This window comes from Leptosomus discolor, chromosome 7 (assembly GCF_034619465.1).
Source record: "Leptosomus discolor isolate bLepDis1 chromosome 7, bLepDis1.hap2, whole genome shotgun sequence".
Taxonomy (NCBI): domain Eukaryota; kingdom Metazoa; phylum Chordata; class Aves; order Leptosomiformes; family Leptosomidae; genus Leptosomus; species Leptosomus discolor.
In genome coordinates, this window is record NC_141397.1 from 37,070,670 (window position 1) to 37,091,626 (window position 20,957).

Consider the following 20,957-nt stretch of genomic DNA (forward strand, 5'->3'; position numbering starts at 1 on the left):
CTATGTGTTAACAGTCCTCAACAGATTTTCTTCATGATTTTTGTCTAGTCATTATGCAGTGCTGTAATGATACCTGTTTTGTTCTCTATTCCTTTTCTAATGATTTCTTATATTTTCATTCAGAAGTAGGTATGTAAACTTGTTTTCTATGGACTCAATTTTACCATACACCTATTCTGAATTTCATTTGCTAGTTAGTCTATCTCATAAAGTCTTTCTGCAGCTCTTCACAGCTTACCTTATGTTTTGTACGTGTAGATAATCAGCCAGCTTTGTCCGCCACTGTTCACTGCTTTTTCCCAGTTATTTTTTGATTGTTCATCAAGGAAACTCTCAATGCAGATTGTATATGTTACCACTGAAGGCACTTCTCCTGAGTGATCTGAGAGTTTCCTCTTTGTGTCTCTGTTCCTTCCTTTGACTCCACTTCATGCTCCCAGATTCCCCCAAGTCATCCTCTAAGAGCTTATAATTGCAGGAGCATCTGCTTCCTGATGTCAGCATCAAAAGTCAGGGCTTAAGATGATTGACTCAATTAACAATCCATAACTCTTCCTGGGGATCAGTGCTTAATAGAGACTACTAATTGCTCCCTATTTATAGGAGAGATTTAGTATCTTGAAGGGAGAGGAAGTGGAAGAGTGTACAGAAATGTGAAAGAACCAGGATTATCATACAAATTACCACTAACATTGGGGGAACAATATGCCTAAGATACTACATTTTCTTTCATCCTTTGCTTTCTCTGCCGCACAACAATGACATCAGAACTCTGCTACCCCATTCCTTATTCAGGCAAATGTGACGTCCCTTAATTAACTATAGCTACAGGAAACAGTCATCTGGTGAGGATGCTCTTGTACTTTAGTTTCAACTGTAATGCCCATTTTCCAGTCTCCCATTCCAGTTGGACACCTGAAAGTGAAATATTTTATGACTGTGTTTCAGGTGCTATTTCTGCAACTCAGTTGTTTGTTTGTTTGGTTTGTTGTTGTTTTTTTTTTTTTTTTTTTTTTACTTCACTTGTGGGAATGCACAAACCCATGCTTTGAAAAGTAACGAATGCAGCTCCTTTGAAAAGAGATGTTTCTCCTGTCTCTTGGAAGGTATAGCCACAGCCTCCACTGCTGCAAACTGTGTTTCACAAGGCAGCAGTTGGGAAGTTGTCTTTGCAATTAAAGAAGTAATTATGGGCCTAATCAACACTTTATGGCAGACACTCTGTTTTTCTGACATTGATAATAACGAGAAGAACTTAAAAGTTCTCGCTTAGCCACCCTGCTCCCTCTTTGTTTCTGATCACAACAGCTCCAGGGAGACTGTCACCGTTTCCAGGTAGCTTCAGATCTCAAATGAATGAAAGGGCTTATTCCACAGTCTCTCGAGTTCTGACTTTATCAGGTCCTGTTATGAAAGGTAAGAGACTGTTTGTCAATGGCTTTTCATTCTTGTCCAGCAGTACTGGAGAAGAGTTCTGAAAAGTTGGTTACTGAGTTGTATCTAAAGTAGCGACTTTTCCCGGAATTTCTTTGCAATTTGACGGCATGGAGGATGCTATCTCTCAAACCTTGGCCAGGACTGTTTCCAAGACAAGATACTATGACTTAGCTCAGTGTCTCCAAGGATGTTACAGTCACTCTAGAGGTTTCAGAGGACCTCTCACTTAAGACCCAGGATACACAAGTGCTTTAAAGAGAGATCCTTAAAGGGCTTTGAAAATATTCCTTTCTGTTTGCAGTAGGTTTGGGAGAGAAGAAACGTAAAATCTCAGTTTTAAAAAACCCCTTATCATCCACAGTAACCTGAGTATTTCTCCCAGCAGAAACATGAGGTGTCAGAAACTACATCTTTCCTTTTGAACCTTTCCTTATAGACAGGAGCTTGAAGATTAAACTGCTGGCAGTTTTGAGCAATTATGTTCAGTTACGAAGACAAAACAGAGGTTTCAGAGGTGGAAACATTTGGGCTGTTTCCTGTAGGAACCTGGGACCTGTACTGAGAAAATGTGAAGACCCATCCATATGGGGATTAAGCTAAATGAACACTGAGCTCTCAAAAAGGCTGTGCTTTTAGTGTCTGATCTTACAGCAAGTTTGTTGCAGAGCAGTAAGCTATATCCAGACCTGCTGTGCCGGGTGAGCGCACTTGGAGACTTCCTTCACTGGAAGGGCACTGGAAGAGGCTTTGGTGCTCAAACTGGTTTAGTGACCATCCTGCAAATGGAAATGAGAAATGACATGGAGTCCCAGGGTAGGATGTCGAGATGCAGATATATGTGCAGCTTTTTTTTTTTTTTAATTGTAAGATTCTTTGAGGGTATTTTGTACATCTGAACTAGCCAGCTCAATGTAGCTCAATGTGTGTTTTGGCTTGCTGAATAGATTCAAGCACTAAGTCAAATCTTGTTTGACTGACAGCCTGTTGCTTCAGCTCTTGCTATTCTATTTAGAACAAAGAGAATGGATTCAGTGGCAGAAGGCCTTTCCAGCCCGTGAAGGTATTCTGCATGTTCCCTTACAAATGTTCTTCCTTGTTCATTGTCCTTCCTCAGTGGGACCCAGATACAATTTTATTGAGAAATTGCTATCTGTGGCTACTATTCTGGCCTGGAAAGAAGAGGCAGGTACCAGGTATGTTCTCTGCTGTGGATGAGTGTGTCCTTACAGAAAGCTTGCAGGATGAAGGCACTGCAGCAGGATGAGTTTCTCCCTGCTGTTGAGAGAATGAGGGATGAGGTTTCAGAAATACCACTTTTTCTAGCTTAGGTGAGCTAGTAATGTTAAGTGAAAGGCATCCCTCCTTACTGTTCAGGTTGAAGATGGAAAAACCTAGTGCCACCTGGTGATGGACCAGGCTTGGTGAAGCGGGGGAGGAACAACTGAGAAGTTGAGGCTAGCACAATATGTTACACTGATTAACATATTTAATGAGCAATGAAACCACACTGCAAAGTGTACACGTGTTCCACCATGGCTCAGTGAGACGCAGTTACTAAAGGAGGAATCTAGGTCATCTTCTAATGCCTTACTCCTTTCATTCCTTCTGACTGTTTGTGATGGCTGAGCCTATGCAGCAAGGCTAAATGTTCTCTAATCTGAACTGTTTCCTAAAAATGAGAATTGTAAAATGAAGAATTCTAGCTTAGAGAGCTTGAATTTAAGTTATTTGGACGAATACAAGAATTTCAGTTCTCTGGCTTGGAAAAAAGAATAATGATCCTCTGTTACAGAGATGTTTTAAGAACAGATCTTGCAAATTTTGTTTTAAAGTTAAAAAGGAATATGAAGAAAGTAGATAGGATCCAGACAGATAAATGCGACTCTGTTAATTCTCTCTGTCTGAATTCTGTTTGGATGGGCAGTAACTTTGTTAGAGTACATGTGATGCATAGATACTTGTTGCAAGTTGCCTGGAGCTAGTCTTTGTTAGCAGACAGCTTTTTAATGGCTTTGTGAATCTTGTTGTTTTAACCGCAGATTGAGTGTAGACTCATTGTTGCTTACTAGAGTTGCTAGAAAGATCCTTAGTTGCATATTAATGTGGACAAAAAATGAAATTTCGTAGCCTCATGTTGACACATAATTACTATTCGCGTGTAGTTGGAAGTCAGTAATATCCACACATCTTTATACACTTTCTAGATTCTTTTCTGATAAACATACCAAAATTATTATAGAATTTGGATGTATTTTAGCAGAATCAAGGGGCAAAATTGATTGTAATTTTCTCACAAGCCTTAAGGAAGCATTCTTGCAACTTTCCAAGAGTTTTTAACCTTTTCATAGCCACAATTTCTGATTTGATGGAACAAAATGAGAAAGTGTATAAAAGATACCTCCAAAGATTCACTTCTCAAATGTATCCTTTTATAGTCCAGGATATCGAGTAACACAGTTCTTTACCCTGAAATTCTACCAGTACATACCCTTACTCTCTTGATTGGAATGATTTGTTAACGCTTATGTCATATATACAACAGCATTGCTGGGGTCACAGTGACATCAGAAATGCCCTGTCAGAACATTTGGTATCAGAGCAGCCCAGTCTTACAAATGCTAAGTTAAAATGCTTTTCGTCATCCAATATGAACACCTTCTTGTCCAGGAATTTACCACTGGGCCATGATGCCGCACTGCTCAGTAAAATGTTACCTTATGCAAGTCACTGTGTGCTGTTCTATTTCCGTTTCTATAACTCTATAGTAGAGCTTCCTAACAGTTAGAGGCTCGATATCTGTCCAATCCATCAAATTGCATCAAAAAATACTCATGTGATCAATACCATTGAAGTTTTAGGTGAAACTGAAGTATTGTATGGCTATGTCACTGGCTAGGATGTGAAATAAAAGTTTGTTAGTTCCTTCCCTGGTGTTAGATACCGGTACAGAGATGTTGTGCGTTCATCTGTGTTGAATAAGAGAGTTTAACTGAATAATTATTTTATTCAAAGATGAAAGCAATGTATTTTTATTGATAGTTTGGGTGATGAAAACAAGGATATGGGAAGATATGTTCTAGCAGAATCTGTGAAAGATAACGTCAGGAATCTTCACTTCTCTAGCTTCAGGCTGATTTCCAGTGGCTCTTGATACAAAGCCTGCCTTCTTGCAATTTTTATAGATTTCAAGTGCTTTCAGAGTTAGTGAAGAATAATCTAAATGTTATTCTTGCATATTTTCGCTGAAATCTGATTTCCATAAGCAATTCCACCAGTTCAAGTTTAAAAATAAAGCACGGTGCAAAACCTTTCTACCAACTTGAGGGAAGGAGGAAAAGTTCTGTAGCCTTTTATAGGACCACCTCAGAGTTGGCAGCATTGTTCAGTGTCCAGATGTGCATTGGTCATGTGATAAAGGTGACAGATCATGTGAGTGAATTGTATTCACTGCCTGACAGAAATGCAGATGTGTACCTGCCAGTATCTCTCCGTAGACTGCTGCACAGAGCAGTCCATAAGAATTACCTTGATTGATGCGAGGGTCAAGTCTGGTCACAAGCTAGTCACCTATGATTTAGCAAATAAATTAGTTGCTACTCTTCTGGCTTTCTTTTTCTCCCTAACAACCTGCATGGATACTAATACATGGATACTATAAATTCTTATCTAGAATTTGCTGGTTAGCTGAAAGAAAACCAAATAGAAGGTAAGGAAAAAATACAGTTATAAAACAATATATAATAGTGTGCGCTTATAAATTAGAACTCCCCCTATTTGGGGGAAAAGACCAAAACAGGACAAATGTGTTTTCTTCCCCCCTGCCCCCTCAGTCTAGGTCTTCTGCTTGCTGACATCGCCAAAGTTTGCAATGTTCTGTGGTTTTCTGGATCATGTAGATAGAGAAACATATGTTACTGATATTAGGGAGCTCTGTGTCTATGCTGCTTTAATAGTGGTGATGTGAATCCTTTTTAGCTCATGGGGATCTCCTCTGGCTGAGGATTACTGAGCTGGTGTAGATTTTTTCACTTAGCTTACTCTGCAGATATTTCTTTAGTTATGAATTCCTATACCTCTTCTCTTTGCCAAGAGCAATACCTCTGTTAACTTGCTTAGATTTGAACTTTTAGACCAATATTTACATCCTTCTAGCTGCAATTTTTGAAGTAAGCCAGATTACATAGTCAGTGATTTCCCTGCAGGAGATTTCAGGTCTTGCATCTTACATTTTGAAGCTCCTTTTTTCTTTTTTTTTTTTTTTTTTTTCTTCTTCCAGCTTTACTGCCTCTGAATCGCTTTTCCCCTTCCCCCTGCCCTCCTGACTTCTTGATTTTTTTTGTCTACAGTGCACTTTATCACTGAGAAGCCTCTTAGCATGTATGCACGTATGTTGTGTTGAACACTAGTGTGGCTTGATATCTTCAGCTGCCTAAGGTTTACAGAAAATTATAAGAATCTGTTTTAATGGGTCAAATGAGTTAAACCCTAGAGGAATCCTGGGTACATTGTCAATTTGTTTTGCATTAACTCAAAGGAGGAGACACCTAGAAGGTTTGGGGACTTGCTATCATTTTGTAAGATTGTAAAATGTTTCTTTTGAGAACAAGATTGACCCGTTAGTTGCTTCTGTTTGGTTTCTCATGGAAATTTGCTGCTCTGCTTGGCATATGCCCAGACCCTAATACCCACTTAGTTTACACACCACTGCGGGCTTACCTCTGTCAGAGCCAAGAGACACTTCATTATGGTTATGACCATCAGTGCTATTACAACATGCATGTGGATTTCAAGTCCACTATTGCTCTGCAACCAAACCAGTTCCTTACTGGCCTTTTGGTTCTGAAGTTGCAAAGAAATAGATGTGTTCGTGTATATGCCATGTGTAAAGGCAGAAGGTCAGATGGAGCTACTGTTGACCAGACCCTAAGAATACAGCTTAGAATAGTTTGTCCCTTGCTTTTTCCTATGCACATAAGCATGTGATGAGCATTGATGTATGGCTGGTGTACCTGGGGAAGAACTCCAGGTTTTAGTGAGTAACTCTCTCTCTATAGGATGCTAAAAGGGCAAATGAGGCTGTTGCACGTTGATCCTTTCCAGTTATTGAGGAACAAGCAGTAGAAATAAGTTGGTTTTGTTCTCAAATGTGTTTCTTGGCTCTGTTGTCCTGTTGTTTTCTGTTGAGAATAAGAAGTCTGGATTGTTGGCAGCAAAGCTTTCCAAAATGTCTGCTAAATTTTATATATACATGAAATAGTAAAACAAAAAAAAAATATTTCAAAGCTTTGCCTAGTCTCAAATATGTAAACAAATAGGAGAGACTTAGATGTGTTTATTTTCCTAATATAAAGAAGTGTGGTTGGAAATTTCCCAAGTAACTGGGAAATAAAACTTTTCATAAACAGCTGTGTATCTCTGAAGCTGTGGTCATTAAAACAGTCAGACTAGTGCTACTTTCATTACTGTAAAAGTAGCTGAGGAGCATGAAGATTTTGCTCTAATTTTAATCCACCTCTCCCTAGTTAGAGGGCTGCAATTCATCGTTCTCCTGCAGGTAAGACAGAGCCTGACTTACTTGTATAGGGTCAATATAGCATAAGTTCTTTGGAAAGGAAGACTCATTCAGTCTTTCACCTGCTGTGTTAAGCACACTTGATCTTATGGAAGTAATTTAGTTTACCACCTTTCCAAACTAAATGACCAGCATTGCTTTTAATATCACTGCAGTTGCTGCTGCTAAAACGTACTGGTAAAAGTAACTGAAAGCTTTAAAATGTTGTGATCTTGTGACTTACCACAGAGGTTAAGTAACCGGATGTGTTTGCAGAGGTGAACTTCAGTATGATGATTCTCTTTTGCTGATTATCTGGAATTCTGTCATTTGTGTCACATTTACTAATAGTGTCTATAGTGTATGTTTGACTTAAAGACAAAAGAAATTATAACCCCACGTTAATTGGTTAGAAGATGAGTGCCACAGAATTCAAGGTGGACTGTACATTGTTCAGTCTGGCACATTGTTTCTCTCCCTGCTCTTTTCTACTTGGGGCTGAAATCAAGAGGTAAGTAAATCACACTTGTACTACAAAAATACTGAGACAACTCCTGGAGTAATTTCTTTCAGTGACCATGTTTGCAGTCAGTATGTTTTGGTTTTTTTCCTCCATTCTTTTATTATTTTCTCCTGAGGTAAAGGTTCTGGAGACAAATCCCAGAAGTTTTGTGCCTAACTTGCATTGACCTTTTTTTTTTTTTTTTTCTGTGAGGATCTGTCTCAGAGCTGTCACTTGTGCCCTGAAGTCTGTCCTGTACTACTTTAATGGTCTTGTCCTGTGTCTGTACAAGTTTCACTGGAAGGGAGAACACTGAATGCAGAATCAGGAATACTCTTTTAAGTGACAAACTGAAGAAACTATGCTGAAATGCAGTGTTAATACTTTTTTTCTTTTCTGACTTGTTTCCAGGATGCTACAGTTATCTCCCACCTCATGGCACTGCTCAGTAGGTCTCGATATACACAAGAATACATATGTCAGATCTTCTCACATTGCTGCAAAGTAAGAAAGAGAATACGTGTTCTTTATGCAACTACTTGTGTTTCTGGCATTTAAGAAACTACGTAAGATGATACTGCTTTTTGTGGCAGGAACATTAGGACAGTAATGACTGAACTATTACTGCTCTGGATTTGCTGACAGATTTATTGGGGTTGATGTATGTTTCTCTACAGTACAACAAAATGTGCAAATAAGTGCTTTTTTAAGGGGTGTGTATATATTTATACCTTTGGCTACTAAAGAAAGTCAAGGATCTAGGCAAGTGTCAATCCTCACTATTATCAGTATAAATTTTGAAAGGATTTTTTTTTCCCCTCGAAGTCTCAAGACAGTGTGAGCATCTCTTCACAGAGGTTTGGCATCTGCTTTCAAGACCACTGCCTTAAACCCAGAGAATGTTTTCGAAGAGGTGCTGTAGGTTGAGAGGACTAGAAATGCTCTTCTCAGTTGAGTTTCTACCAGTTACAGGTTTATCCAGATACATATTCATTCCTGCTATATAATGTGATTCTCTTTATATGGGAAAACTGATTTAAAAACAGCAGCAACCCCACCTCAAACAGAATTTTTTGTCTTTCCCTCCCCCTGAACCCTCACTTTGAGTTTCCACGCTCCACTGGTTTTTGTATTATTGTTGTGGGTTTTTGGGACTGACTGTACTCATGGGTTATACAGTAACTGTATCGAAATAATTCAGTGTAAGAAATCAGGTTTGCACAGCATCTTTCCCTTTTAGAAACAGCTTAAAACTAGAAGATCTTAGATCGTATTTATCTCCCAGATTAACAAGTGAAAAAGTTCCAAAATTTATGAATTTCTAAATATTTACCTCAAAAAAAAAAATCTTTCTGCCTTATCACTTGCAATGAGTGACTCTGAATTATTCCTTTGTTAAAAGTGTGTTTTTTCTCTACCTTCACTGTTACTTATGTGCATTCATCTGAATGCATCTGTTCTGTTAAGTGAAACTGAGGACTTTAAACTGTAGAGTTAGTGTGACATAAAAATATCACTCAGCTGCTAGTATTTATAGAATTGTTTAAAGAAAACATTGAGACAAAATCCTACACTGGACTGTGGAAGTTCAGATCTGTAGCTAATACTCGAAAAATAATTTGGTATTTTAAGAAAATACACCAGTTGAGGCATCTCATGTTTATGTGGCTCTTGAAAGTCTCCTTAATAGGCTTAGTAGCTTGAAAAGGTGAAAAATCAGGCCATGTTGACTTACAAGAAAAATAACACAGGACTGATTGTAGGATGGTATAGAAGTCAGTTTATACAATCAGGGGTTAGCTCTGTAGCAGTATGAACCCTGTTGGCTGTGTGAGAACTTCTGAGTAACTTTAGGTAATTAATCCAACATGAAAGCCCCCTGCAAGTGTTTGAGGCCAGCTTGGCTGGGTCTTTGAGCAACCTGGGAAGTTGTTCTTGCCTGTGGCCAGGGGCATTTGAGCTAGATGATCTTTAAGGTCCCTTCCAACTCAAACACTCTATGATAAAACAGTCATTGTCATCTTTTTCCAAATGAGTTACTTCCTCGTAGCTCCATTAACTCCTGGTGACTTACGTGTCAAATACATCGTTAACAAAGCAAATGCCTAGTCACTTAACAAGAGTAGAGTAAGGAAGGTCTTAGGAACTCACTATACAGTTTTGAATGCCTCCTTCACCCCCAAATCTCTCTTGAACAAATTTTACAGGGAATGTTTTGAAAAATCCAGGTTTTTGGAATGAAAAAGTTGATTGTGTGAACAGATAAAAACATGAATGCGCGAGAAAAGCAGGGTGCTGGGTATGGGTATTAGGCAAGAGTTGCATTTACAGAATAAACATTAGCTGCATAACAAAGAAAAATATTTGAGGTTGAGTAAACAGTTAATCACAAATGTTAAATTGATCAAGAACTCCTTTCTTTCTTGCTCAGGCAAATGCAGCTGTTCAGCAGAAATCTAAAATGCCCCTTTTTTTGTTCAGTTCTTACGTTTCAGGTCTGATTAGGAAGGTCAATTACTGTATTTTCAGACATAACAAAATACATCTAATATAGTGAAGCACGATTTGCAGGGGACTTTCTGATTTATATCATTAGGCAAAGTACGTTCTTATAATTAAAAAAAAAAATACTGAAAGTTTCAATAATCACTGAATTTTTAATGAAGACTTCATCTTCCCCCCAAAAGGCTGTTAGGCCTTTCTAATTTTTTCCTGAAGAAATAAGTTACTATAAGCGTTTGTATTTAGGTAAGGCTTAATATATATTGTAAGAGGTATTGATGCTTTTATTTATCTTTTTCCTCATCTTAGTAGATTTATTCATTGAACTAATAGTGACATATGATAGCTCCCACCCTCCTTGTTCCTGCATACTGTTCTCTGCTTAGATCTTGTGCAACCATGTTTTCTCTTACTTGCCAGAGCCTTGTTTGGTTGGGCTTCTCAGGTTTCTTGCTTTCTCTCCTGCTCAAATTTCCCCGAAAAAGCTCAGACCTGTTCTTCTGAGCTAGGAAATCCTTCATTCAGGTTCCTAGCATATCGCTGCTGTTTTCTGCTTTTGCTGCTTGCTTTTACAGCTTCTCGCTGCATTTTTAGAGTTAAAATTAACTGGTGGAAAACATTCACCCTGGAGAACAACCATCCTAAGCAGGAGAAAGTGTTGAGTTACAAGGGGAGCAGATGTAGTTCTTAACATATGAAGCCAGGATTCTATCAACATATAAGCAAATAAGTAAACTGAAATAAGGTTAATGTACGTAGTATGCTAAAGTGCAAGTCAAAATTTACTTTTTAAGATTCTCTCTATCACAGTTGGTTTGTTTCCAGAGAAAGTGATGTGAGTAGGTAAGCTTCACTATTTTAATGGTCACATTAAAAAGATATGGTATGCATTTGGAAACACATGGTTATAGGAATAATTTGAAAAGATAGTTCTGGAACTTATATTTGAATGTGGTGACATCTCTACATAGAGAGTAATTTCACCACCAGTTGAAAATTGAAATCTTGTGTCTGGGAAAGATCCAGGATAAAGCCTGTAATCAAGGCAGCTTCCTCCCAAGCCTGTTCTGAGACTATTTTCTGAGACTATGTGATCTTAGGCCTGATGCGGGATCCCTGAACCAGGGTGCATTTGTATTTAGATAGCTGCTTTTAAAATTTCATTATGGAGTGAATTGTTACATTGTTCTCACCTACTGCTTTCTTGAAAATTGACATTTCACGATGGAAAATCATGCAAGAAGTGTAATTTCTATTCCTGAAATATTCAGTCATATTTGGAGAAAAAGGTCACTGTAATAGGGCTGGCTCCTGGAACTCTGTTGGTATCCTCGAAGAGAATCAAAACCAGAAGGCCTTGCTATTGCTGCCTGAGCTGCTTGGAAAGGATACCTTGCATTCTCATGTTATATTTGAAGCTGTCCCTCTTTGTGGGTTAGTGCTTAACCTGGTTGTGCATTAAACAAGCTGGGTTGAAGTCTGCAAACACAATTTGTACAGGTTGGATATTTCATGTGCATCCAGTTATGCAACTGAGAATACACCTGAGTGTCACCTCTGTCCTGTTTGCACAGAATTTACAGTCTGTATCTCATTGAAAAATCACTAATACTTGTGAATTACTAAAACTATCTAGGTCAATATGATTTCTTTTATTTTAATTTCATTCCTTTTTTTCACATATTTTAATATCTGTTCTTCAGCTTCAACACTGGCATAGCTGCGGCTTTAAATCATTGCCTCAGCCACTTCTGTGTGCCAATGTAAGTTGTTTTCCTGCTTCAACCATGCTGTTTTAATTGCATTTTTTGGTAAAAGCTCTTGGTGGCAGTAGCAGCTGAAGCATCTCTTAAAGCACCAGATGTGTTACATCTAAAAGTAATTTTATGCCTTTTTTCTTAGAGGTAAGGGGTGTTCTAAAAATGTTCTTTAGAATATAAGAGAAGCTGATTTCAGCTGTATCTTAAATGTGAAAATAAAGTGTCACTCATGCAAACTAGGATGTATAGATGTGCCCATAAACTCAGCTGGGTTTGAACAAAAGATGGAGTGAAGATACTTTGTTCACTGACAGATTGGTCAAGAAAATACATTGAGGTATGATTAATGCTGTGACATTCTAAAAGCCAAATTTAAGTTGCACATAGCCCGTGCTCAATGCAAAGATGACTAGAGTCATGAATCTGCCTCGAAAGAGATGTTTGTAAGTCACAGATCAGGTTTCACAAGAGACTATTGAGGGTTGCAGGCCCCGTTGAGATGTCACGTTGTTTTTCCTAACCTCATTGAGCCTTGCCGTACTATAGAAGTTCTGAGACCTGTCCACTGCAAAATTCAGTATTTGTGTTTAATTCCAAATGCTTTTTAAATCTTGGAAAAATGTGGATGTATCAGCCATTGCTGACTTAGATCTTGAAGTCAATAAATGGGTGATGGCTGACTAGATTTATGGCTAAATATGCTTGAAACTAAAATAATCTGTAGGAGGAAGATGTGAATCTGTTCTCAAAGCACTGTCACATTCTGTCTGGAAACAGTTTCAGAATTAATTCCCTCTCTTCTGAAGTTACAATTGTTGAAAATGCTTTATATTACCAGTGAAGAAGACATTAGTAACTGGGGATCTTTTGTATGATTTGTAGAGAAGATCAGGAGCTTTCAGTTGTTTCCAATATGAAAAATAGAAACATAAGTACTCTATCCATGTTTCTTCATTTGTGAAAGCTAATGTCATTGCTAGTGAAGAAAAGAGTGGAAATGATTACTGGAGAAGGACAAACGCTATAAAAATAAGAGTTGGACATGTTTATTTAAAAAGCAAAACAGAACAAAAAGTTGGTATGCCAGCTGAATATGAAAGAAATGTTAGTAAATCTACCTTTAATACTTAACAGTAAGTTGCAGATAGTGGAAAGGTCTTGCGTGTTCTTTTAGAAAAATAAATCCTGTTTTATGTTTTCCTTTGAAGGGTCCAGATCACCAGACAATCTTATTTAACCATGGAGCTGTTCAGAATATCGCACATCTGTTAGTCTCCACCTCCTACAAAGTAAGATATTAAAATTATTCCCTGTTTTATATATATTTATGAAAGGAATCCAAATGAAGATTATAAAAACTATGTCTATGCATATAAAACTGTAGCAGGAATAATGTAAATTTCTAGAATAACAGCTGGTTTTGCTTGTATGGTTATCTATCAAAACAAGACCTATTGTCTCGGAGTGCCCTTTAAAGTTAAAACACCATTAATTGAAAGAGAGCTGGCTGTCATTGATCCAAAGGAGAGCAGTCACTTGGCAGCCCAATAAAAATGGTGTAATTTGTTGAACAATCAATGAGAAAAAGAAGCGAAGCAAATGTGAGCTGTCCTAAACAGAAGTCAAACATCTGAAAACATGGACATGGGATGCGTGGAGGCCACCAGCTACCTGTGTTTTGTGCTCACTGTATTTCCTGAGTCTCAGCTCCATTCTCTGTTATGATCTGGAAGTCCATCCTGGTCTATCTGAAAGCGCCACCTCTGGGGAAAAGCATTGTGCTCTACCTGTAACTTGGTGGCAAGGAGGGTCAACTAGCTCTTTTCAGTCTAAGGCCAAAATTTCAAGTCCTGAGCACAGCCTTAGGAGTCTGGTGTAGATTACTTAATAAAACATTTGAGTGCGTAAAATGTTTTCTGAGGCTCTTCTGTGTAGTTTGTGGGGTTTTGAGGGCTGACAGATATCTGCTATGCAAATAATTTTGAAATCCATCCAAAGCTCTAAGCAGCTGAACTTTCATGGACTTTCTTCTGAAGATAGCAATTTATCCCCTGCCCCTTCCCCCTCACCCCCAAAGTATGAATATCATCATTCTGAAAGTAAGAAACACTTCGAAGTATCTAAATGTATCTTGAGTTATTTTTATCACAATCTCTAATACAAATTATCTAGTAAGTTATCATGCCATTTTTATTTTATTGAAAGTAGGTTGTTTGCTGGTTGGTTAAGATTGGATGAGATAATTGTGCTTTTCTATTTTGGCCTCCTGCCTAATGCAGAACATTCTTGATAAAGTATCTTTCAGCAGGAAAACCAGTCTTAAATGAGAATTTCAAGTGAAGGGAAATTCATTGCTCTGTTCCAGGGGCTTGTTAATCTCATGTGTGGTGCTTTTTGTTTGGTTTGGGTTTTGGTTTTTTGGGGGTTTTAGTATAAAGCCAGTAGGAAGTATGTGGTCTTCAATATTTTGTTAGTGAGACCGATAAACTTCTAGGTTTTGTCTTTCTGTGCTAATTAGTTTTCACCATGATCAGGCAACATTTTGCTCTTTCTTCCATTAGCTGACCTTTTTTTGCCCTGTATCATAAGGTGAATTTTCCAAGCTTTGTGTGGCTTGGAACCTTTTCCAATGGATTTGATCTTCCCTAATTTTTTCAAAGAGATGCTTTAAAATAAAGAAATCAGAGCAAGGTAAAGTTTTTAAGTTGCTTTTTCACCAACAAGATACATGGTAGCATTGTGTTAAAATACATATATTTAGTCCTACCTTACTGGAAAGATGTAGAAAGTAATTATCTATTTCCTCCTTTGCTAGTTTGGTCAGGCCTTTAAATTCCAGGTACATACTGAACTGCTCTTCATACACTTTCCTTCTGTTAATACTCCTGGGATTAACAGCTTCATTGTGGTTTTAACTGCTTTCTTAGTTTTCTGCAGTAATTAGACATTCTCAGACTTCTAATGTAACTGATACTGTCCCTGCTCACTGCAGGGGGGGTTGGACTACATGACCTTTGGGGGTCCCTTCCAGCCCAATGCATTCTATGATAAGTTTTTGTAGAATACAGGCCATCTCATTCTCATACTTCTCTATCCAGTTTCTTACAATTCAGCCAAATAAGAACTTCACAGGTAAAGACAGCATTTAAAAACTCTGCCTATTTTTCAATACCTACAGTAAGGGCCAGCAAGATATCTCAGATGATTTAGTCAATAGGACCACATCAATCAACAGCAGAAACCCTCAAAATGGGATTTCAATCCCCATGAGAAGAATTTGCTAGGTCTGCCAGGAGAATTCCCTATTACTTTTCAATAAACTCTTTTTCCTTTGGTTTTGGGATTGTCCCATAGCCAGCTGATTCTGTGAGTATCTTTCCCATGTGCTCTATTATTACAAGCGTGCATCTTCACCACTGGTGAGGTGCCTTAACACAAAGGGACTACAGCTTTAACAGCGGCATTACAGATAATGGTTTCAAGGCCATATTTGTATAGCTTTCCAAATGCTTGTCTGTCTTGTTTCTCATGTAACTACTGAACTAATTGTCCTTAATTACACATTACTAGCAAAGGAGGTAGTCATCGTAGTAATTTTGATATGTTTAATAGAGCAATATTACATAAAATTGTTAACTTCTAGCTAGACTCCAATTGTTCTCATTAGAACCTTTACCCCCCTGCCCCTGACTTGCTTCTGGCAGGAATACCGCTCTTGAGCTATGGGTTTGACTGTTTTCAGTGCTTTTTTGATACACAATCTCTGCTTCCTGCTACTTTGAAGCATACGTTGTATTCATTAGATTATCTGAAAAGTAAATAGAAAGGTCCTACAGAGCTTTTGTTCTGAAGCCAGGTAGCCTGCTATCCGTTCCTCCTGACTAAAACTTCACTACTGCTGATGAGAAGAGTTCTTACCATGGCTGTGATTAGATGTTATAAAATTAATGCACAGAAGTGTGATTGTCTTCACTGCTGTTGTCTGCCCTTGGACTTCCACATTTCTAAGACTTTTTGTCAAGGAGAGTGGGATGGGCCTAAACCTAACTTGCAGTAAATGCTTTCTGCAGTGATGGGATTCTCTAGGTCTAAATCTTATTCCCTTTGCTTTGTTTTCCACTGAGAATGTGGTAACAAACATGGAAAGACATGGATGCAGTTTAAATACGTGCAACTAGAAGGCGAAGTCGAAGACTCATATCTGAACTAAATAAGGTTCTTCGTCTGGGGTGATGGTAATGGTTGGTCTTCCCTGTGTCAAAAAAGAGGTTATAAAGATTTCATAGCCTAGTGTGACTAGGCAACTGTGAAATATTGTTCGATTAAACCAAGACATGGTTTTGGACTGGAGGAGGAAGATTCATCATGAAGAGATTTGTGAATCTTGTTTGTACAGATGATACCTGAGGCTGTGTAATGGCAGTAAAACTTACATTATATGTTTGTTTTAAGATTAGTTTAAAATTAGTTCAACTAGATGGTTCTGTTTAGACATTTTATTAAATTAATCTTTAAAGTCTTCTGAAATACAAATCTCAACAGCATGTATTTCTCATTCTCTTACGTACTTAGGAGTGCTGGAAAGAAAAAGTACCCTTGTTACGATACCTCCATTCTTTTGCTGTTGTTTGCACATTTGTGAGGCATCACAAATAGGACCAGTATTTCTGACTGTCTAGTTCACAAGTTTTATCCTTGCTTTTATCCTTTTTCACAAGTAGTTCACAACATACGCTATAGAAGGATAATTCCAACAGGGAGATCACAGGAGTCAAGATGAGAGTTAGATGTTTCCATCTGCCTCTTACTCATTGTCTACATTTCTTATTGATTTTACAGACTTATTTTCTACAAGCATATACGGCAGTATAGATCAAGTTAGCATTTACATTTACACTTCATATATATTATGTTTTTACATAGGTTCGAATGCAAGCATTGAAATGCTTCTCAGTTCTAGCCTTTGAAAACCCACAGGTATCAATGACTCTTGTAAATGGTAAGTATAATGCTGCTGTTGCTTATTTGACACTGATTTTCTTGACTGGCTGAAATAGAATTACTTTGAGTTCTCTTTCATTGCTTCCAGTGTCGGTTGATGGAGAATTGTTACCGCAAATTTTTGTGAAGATGTTGCAAAGGGACAAGCCTATTGAAATGCAGCTCACATCAGCCAAATGGTAATTTTCATCATAAATTAGAATGAAATAGTGTGCAATGTAATACTTACTTTCTAACTGTTCCCTTTTTGCTTGTTGCAAAGTAATATATGATTTAAAATCTTAAGAATAATTACAGATATTATTTGCATTGTCTAAATCCTTGCAGAAGTGGTTCTCACCTAATAATCTTTATAGCGTAACCTTTGCTGCTTCCTGTACATAAACAGGAAAAAAGGTTGCTGGGCAGCAGTTTTGTCAGGAGAGTGTGTTCAAACACATGGATTTTCATAAGCTGAACGTTTTCACAAGTTTTCACAAGTAGCTTGGATTTTATTATAAGTTTTACTTTGAATAGGCTATGGTCAATTGTATGTCCTTACGGAGTATAATACTAAAATATCATCATGTAGTACAAGTTGGTGTCTTTGTTGCACCACTGTTGAGAGGGCTCACCCAGGTGACTGGGGCTGTGGTTGAGAAATGTATGCTCTAAGACGATGAGAGAGTGGAGCTAGTCCCTCTTCCCAACTGTTTTAAAATAGATTATTCTTTAAGCTCCATGTGCTTCTACAGCAGAATTAATGTTATTAATTACTTTTATAGTCCAAATCAAACTCTCTTCTGGCGTGGGCATGTTTCTATGTGTTCATATTCGTAATGACTTTCTACCCTGTGACAGAATGTGACCAGCTTTCATAAGAGCAACACTAGGGTTATACTCCCTTCATAAGCTGGGAATTTGCTCCCTTTAAGACCCTTTTCCTTTTGTTGTGTTGATAATAATGGAATAAATTACTTCAGGGGGTTAAGGAGATAAAGTTACCCTTCACTATGTGTAACTTAAGAGTTTGGTCACTGATACGTTGTTTGATTATTCTTTTTAGATTTTGATGGCTTATTTTTGACCTGGATCAGTGAATTCCCTGATTCAGTTCACCAGACACTTTCACTGACACTTGTCTTGGTGCAAGGTCTCAAGATTCTGGGTGAGGAACAAGTGGGATAGGTATGATGGCCTCTTCTGTGATGTTGCAACGTTATGATGACTTAACCTTTCATGAAAGCAGTTAGAGATGGGGCCGGGGTAGGGGATTGTTTTAGGTAATCCCACTCCACGTGGGACATGCATCCGAGGACCTCCCATACTCCCTTCCAACCACAATTGGTCTATGCAGTCTGGTTTTACTGGTTTTGTTAGATGGCTTCTAGTGAAGAAGGCAAGTTAAATTAACTGGATTGTAGCAGTTTCAGTTCTGACTGATTTATGTGTTTCTTTGAGAATTCAGAGAATACATAGAGAATTAAGTATTAGAAATTTATTTTTTTTACTGCTCTTGAGATATAAGGCAGTTAAGTCATGAGGGCAGGTTGGAGTTAAAAGAATTGTTCTTGCTCTGGCCTGTCTCCTTGTTCTGGGATGAATGCTTCCAGGCTTATTGGTGTTCCTTACTGATCTGCTTCAAATTGGAAGGAGTGGTGTAGACAATCCCATCTTTTGCTGTTGCTTTGCAGTACTTTGGCTCAAGTGGATCTGTGAAAGCATGGAAAAAAATGATGTGGTGAAAAGCAAAATAGAACATTACAGGAAAATGGAAGAGAAACCAGTATCCTGAGTTTCAGATTGGGTTTCTAATTAGTCTTGGGCAGTCATCTTTCTTAGTAGGGCACTCAGGGCCTCCGTTTCACAAGTCCTGAGGGCTTGCAAAGACCTGCTGCCTTTCCTTCTATAAATCCGTTCCCTACTTGATTCCCTCCAAGTCAGACTGTCTCTCTTTTCTTTTTTTCAAATGAGGGTAGTAGGTGAAATTGTCACAGGTCATCTCTTTCTCTGCTTCTAAATTAGACTTTACTCCTGCCTTGCCAGCTTTGGGCAATTAGTCTGCAGTTCCTCTCTGATTTATTAGTGGAGTCCTTGGAATGTGGATGTAGAACAGGCTTTTTTAGTGCATTTGTGAAGCCTTTTGTTAAATTTCTGCTTGAATCCAGACTGGCATACAAGGCTATCTTAAGTTTCCTTTGTTTTTCAACAATTGAAGTAGACCTGGAAGACCCATGTTAATACCTCTTGATTGAAATGGAGTAAAGATCCTTCACTTGAGTAGCAGTGTTGGCACAGAGGGAAGAGCAGTAAGCCTCTTGGGAGAGTGATTTGTAGTTACAAGTGGAGCAGTAACCTTTTCTACTAAAATTATTGAAATTGCTTCTAGCTAAGCCAAGCCTATTTCACCTGAAGTAAAAATACTTTAATTTATTTCATGTTTGAAATAGAGCTAATTTGTCTGGCAAATAGGTTCTAGCTGGACTAAATGGCAACTGCAAGACAGGTGCTTTCCCTCCTGGTGATTCAGGTGTGAAAATGAGTGTTTCCTGCTGTCAGCCGCAAGGCTTGGACAGTAAAATTTTTTAACATTATCTCTATGCTAACAGTTAAGTCTTACCTTTTACCTTCCGAGAAATAATATATAAAATGACTTCTGATTATGGGATTTTAACTATGTCTCTCACTGGTAGTTGTTTGGAACAGGATCAGTGATGTTACCTTATAAGAGGTGAAAGAACGCTCTTTAGGCACTTGGAAAGAGCTTAGGAATGCAGTGAAACACAGTATGGTTACAGTACGTTAGCATATTACTGCTCCTTAGCTGAATAATTGTAGTTGACCCTATGTACACTTCTAACCTGCCCAATTGAGAGTTGAAACATTTTAGGTTTTTAAGTCACTTTTACCAAAGTTCAGTAATTTTTTTGGCCTTAGCTGTAGTGTGGTAAAAGCCAGTTACAATGGCTTAGTTCAAAAGCTAGAACAAAAGATACTGACACTGAATGCAGAGTAGTTAGCCTCCCCAGCTTCATTCCACTTCCTTGTAGCAAAGCAAGTAAAAACTATAAACCACTTAAATGTGAAACACTTTTTGTTGGTGGGTGAACTACTTCTCATTTCTGGTAGCTTGGAGCCTGTGTACAGGTAAATTAAGAAAGCAACTTACGCATTTGGTTGGTGTTGTGGGTCAGCATTGTAGTTTGAGACCTTGGAGTTGTCATATCCACTAAGTTGTCTAATAAAGAACAAACACTGGTTTGGCTCAGTGTCAGAGACTTAATTGGGTTCATCATTAGCAAGGATGTGCTTCTTCCAGCAGGGTTTTAAGACATGCCTGTGGACAAGCATCACAATGCTACCACTTCTCCTAGGCTAGCACAAAGCCTGAATGATTTCTGACCAAGCTGTCAGACTACCTATATTGATTCTCTCCTGATTGTTTTCAGTGCTTGCCTGTGCTATGTGCAGCAAAGGACAGGTCTATGTATATTGCTCCTTTATCTTACTGTAAGTTGTTAATTTTGGGGTTTTTTGGTTGGTAAAAATGGTTTGTGGATCAGTCGAGTTTGACAGTTACACCTTTTTTTGACTAGTGTATGGTGTATGTATTGATTGGTGCTCCAGCAAGATGTCCTGTACTAGAAATCTGCTCAAAAGTACACTTGTAGTAGCTTGTTTGTGTGCCCAAGTCTGGTAAGCACAAATATATTTACATCAACAGTAGAACAAAGGGGAGTACATATCATTAGTAGAACTGCAGTTGTTCTGCAACATCTTCTTGAAGTGCATAAAAACCAGTGATAGGTGAATGTACGTTTTATTGTGTTGTTACAGCCTTACTTCAATGTGCAGAGCTGGAGCAATACGGACAGACGATTCTTCCATCATTCTTAAGGTGAGCTGGTTAAACACTTTTCTGTTTAACATGTTTTTCTCTAGTAGGGCTATTCTGTTTTTATTTGTCTCATATAAAAAGTAGCACAAAATCTGTTACACTGAAGATTTCAAAGCACCAAGTTCTCCTGACTTTTTTTAAAATTTTTTTAATTAGTTCCCTAGTTTCCCTTTGTGTCTTTAAGCATTTAGTGACATGACTTTTTTAAGAAGTTTTAAATAAAGAATCATACTAAAAGGTCAATAACCACAAATAAGTATCCCAGAGTTTGACACACATTCATTTGGGGTTTGTAATTGTTTCAGCAACTGTTTGTAACACGGAAAA

At 38.0% G+C, this 20,957-nt stretch overlaps 1 protein-coding gene across 7 annotated transcripts in view; it reads left to right on the plus strand.

Moving 5' to 3' along the window:
- ARMC8 (armadillo repeat containing 8) overlaps nt 1-20,957 on the plus strand; it is a 79,555-nt gene that overhangs the window by 34,670 nt on the left and 23,928 nt on the right. For 4 of the 7 annotated variants that reach the window (XM_086467584.1, XM_086467586.1, XM_086467588.1 and 1 more), the window contains exons 6-10: nt 7,902-7,994; nt 12,961-13,041; nt 16,676-16,751; nt 16,842-16,932; nt 20,570-20,630. In XM_086467584.1, the coding sequence (XP_086323710.1) occupies nt 7,902-7,994; nt 12,961-13,041; nt 16,676-16,751; nt 16,842-16,932; nt 20,570-20,630 (402 nt within the window). Of the gene's footprint in view, nt 1-7,901; nt 7,995-11,695; nt 11,756-12,960; nt 13,042-16,675; nt 16,752-16,841; nt 16,933-20,569; nt 20,631-20,957 lie in introns of all 7 variants that reach the window. The other 3 variants (XM_086467583.1, XM_086467585.1, XM_086467587.1) reach the window with 3 other exon arrangements.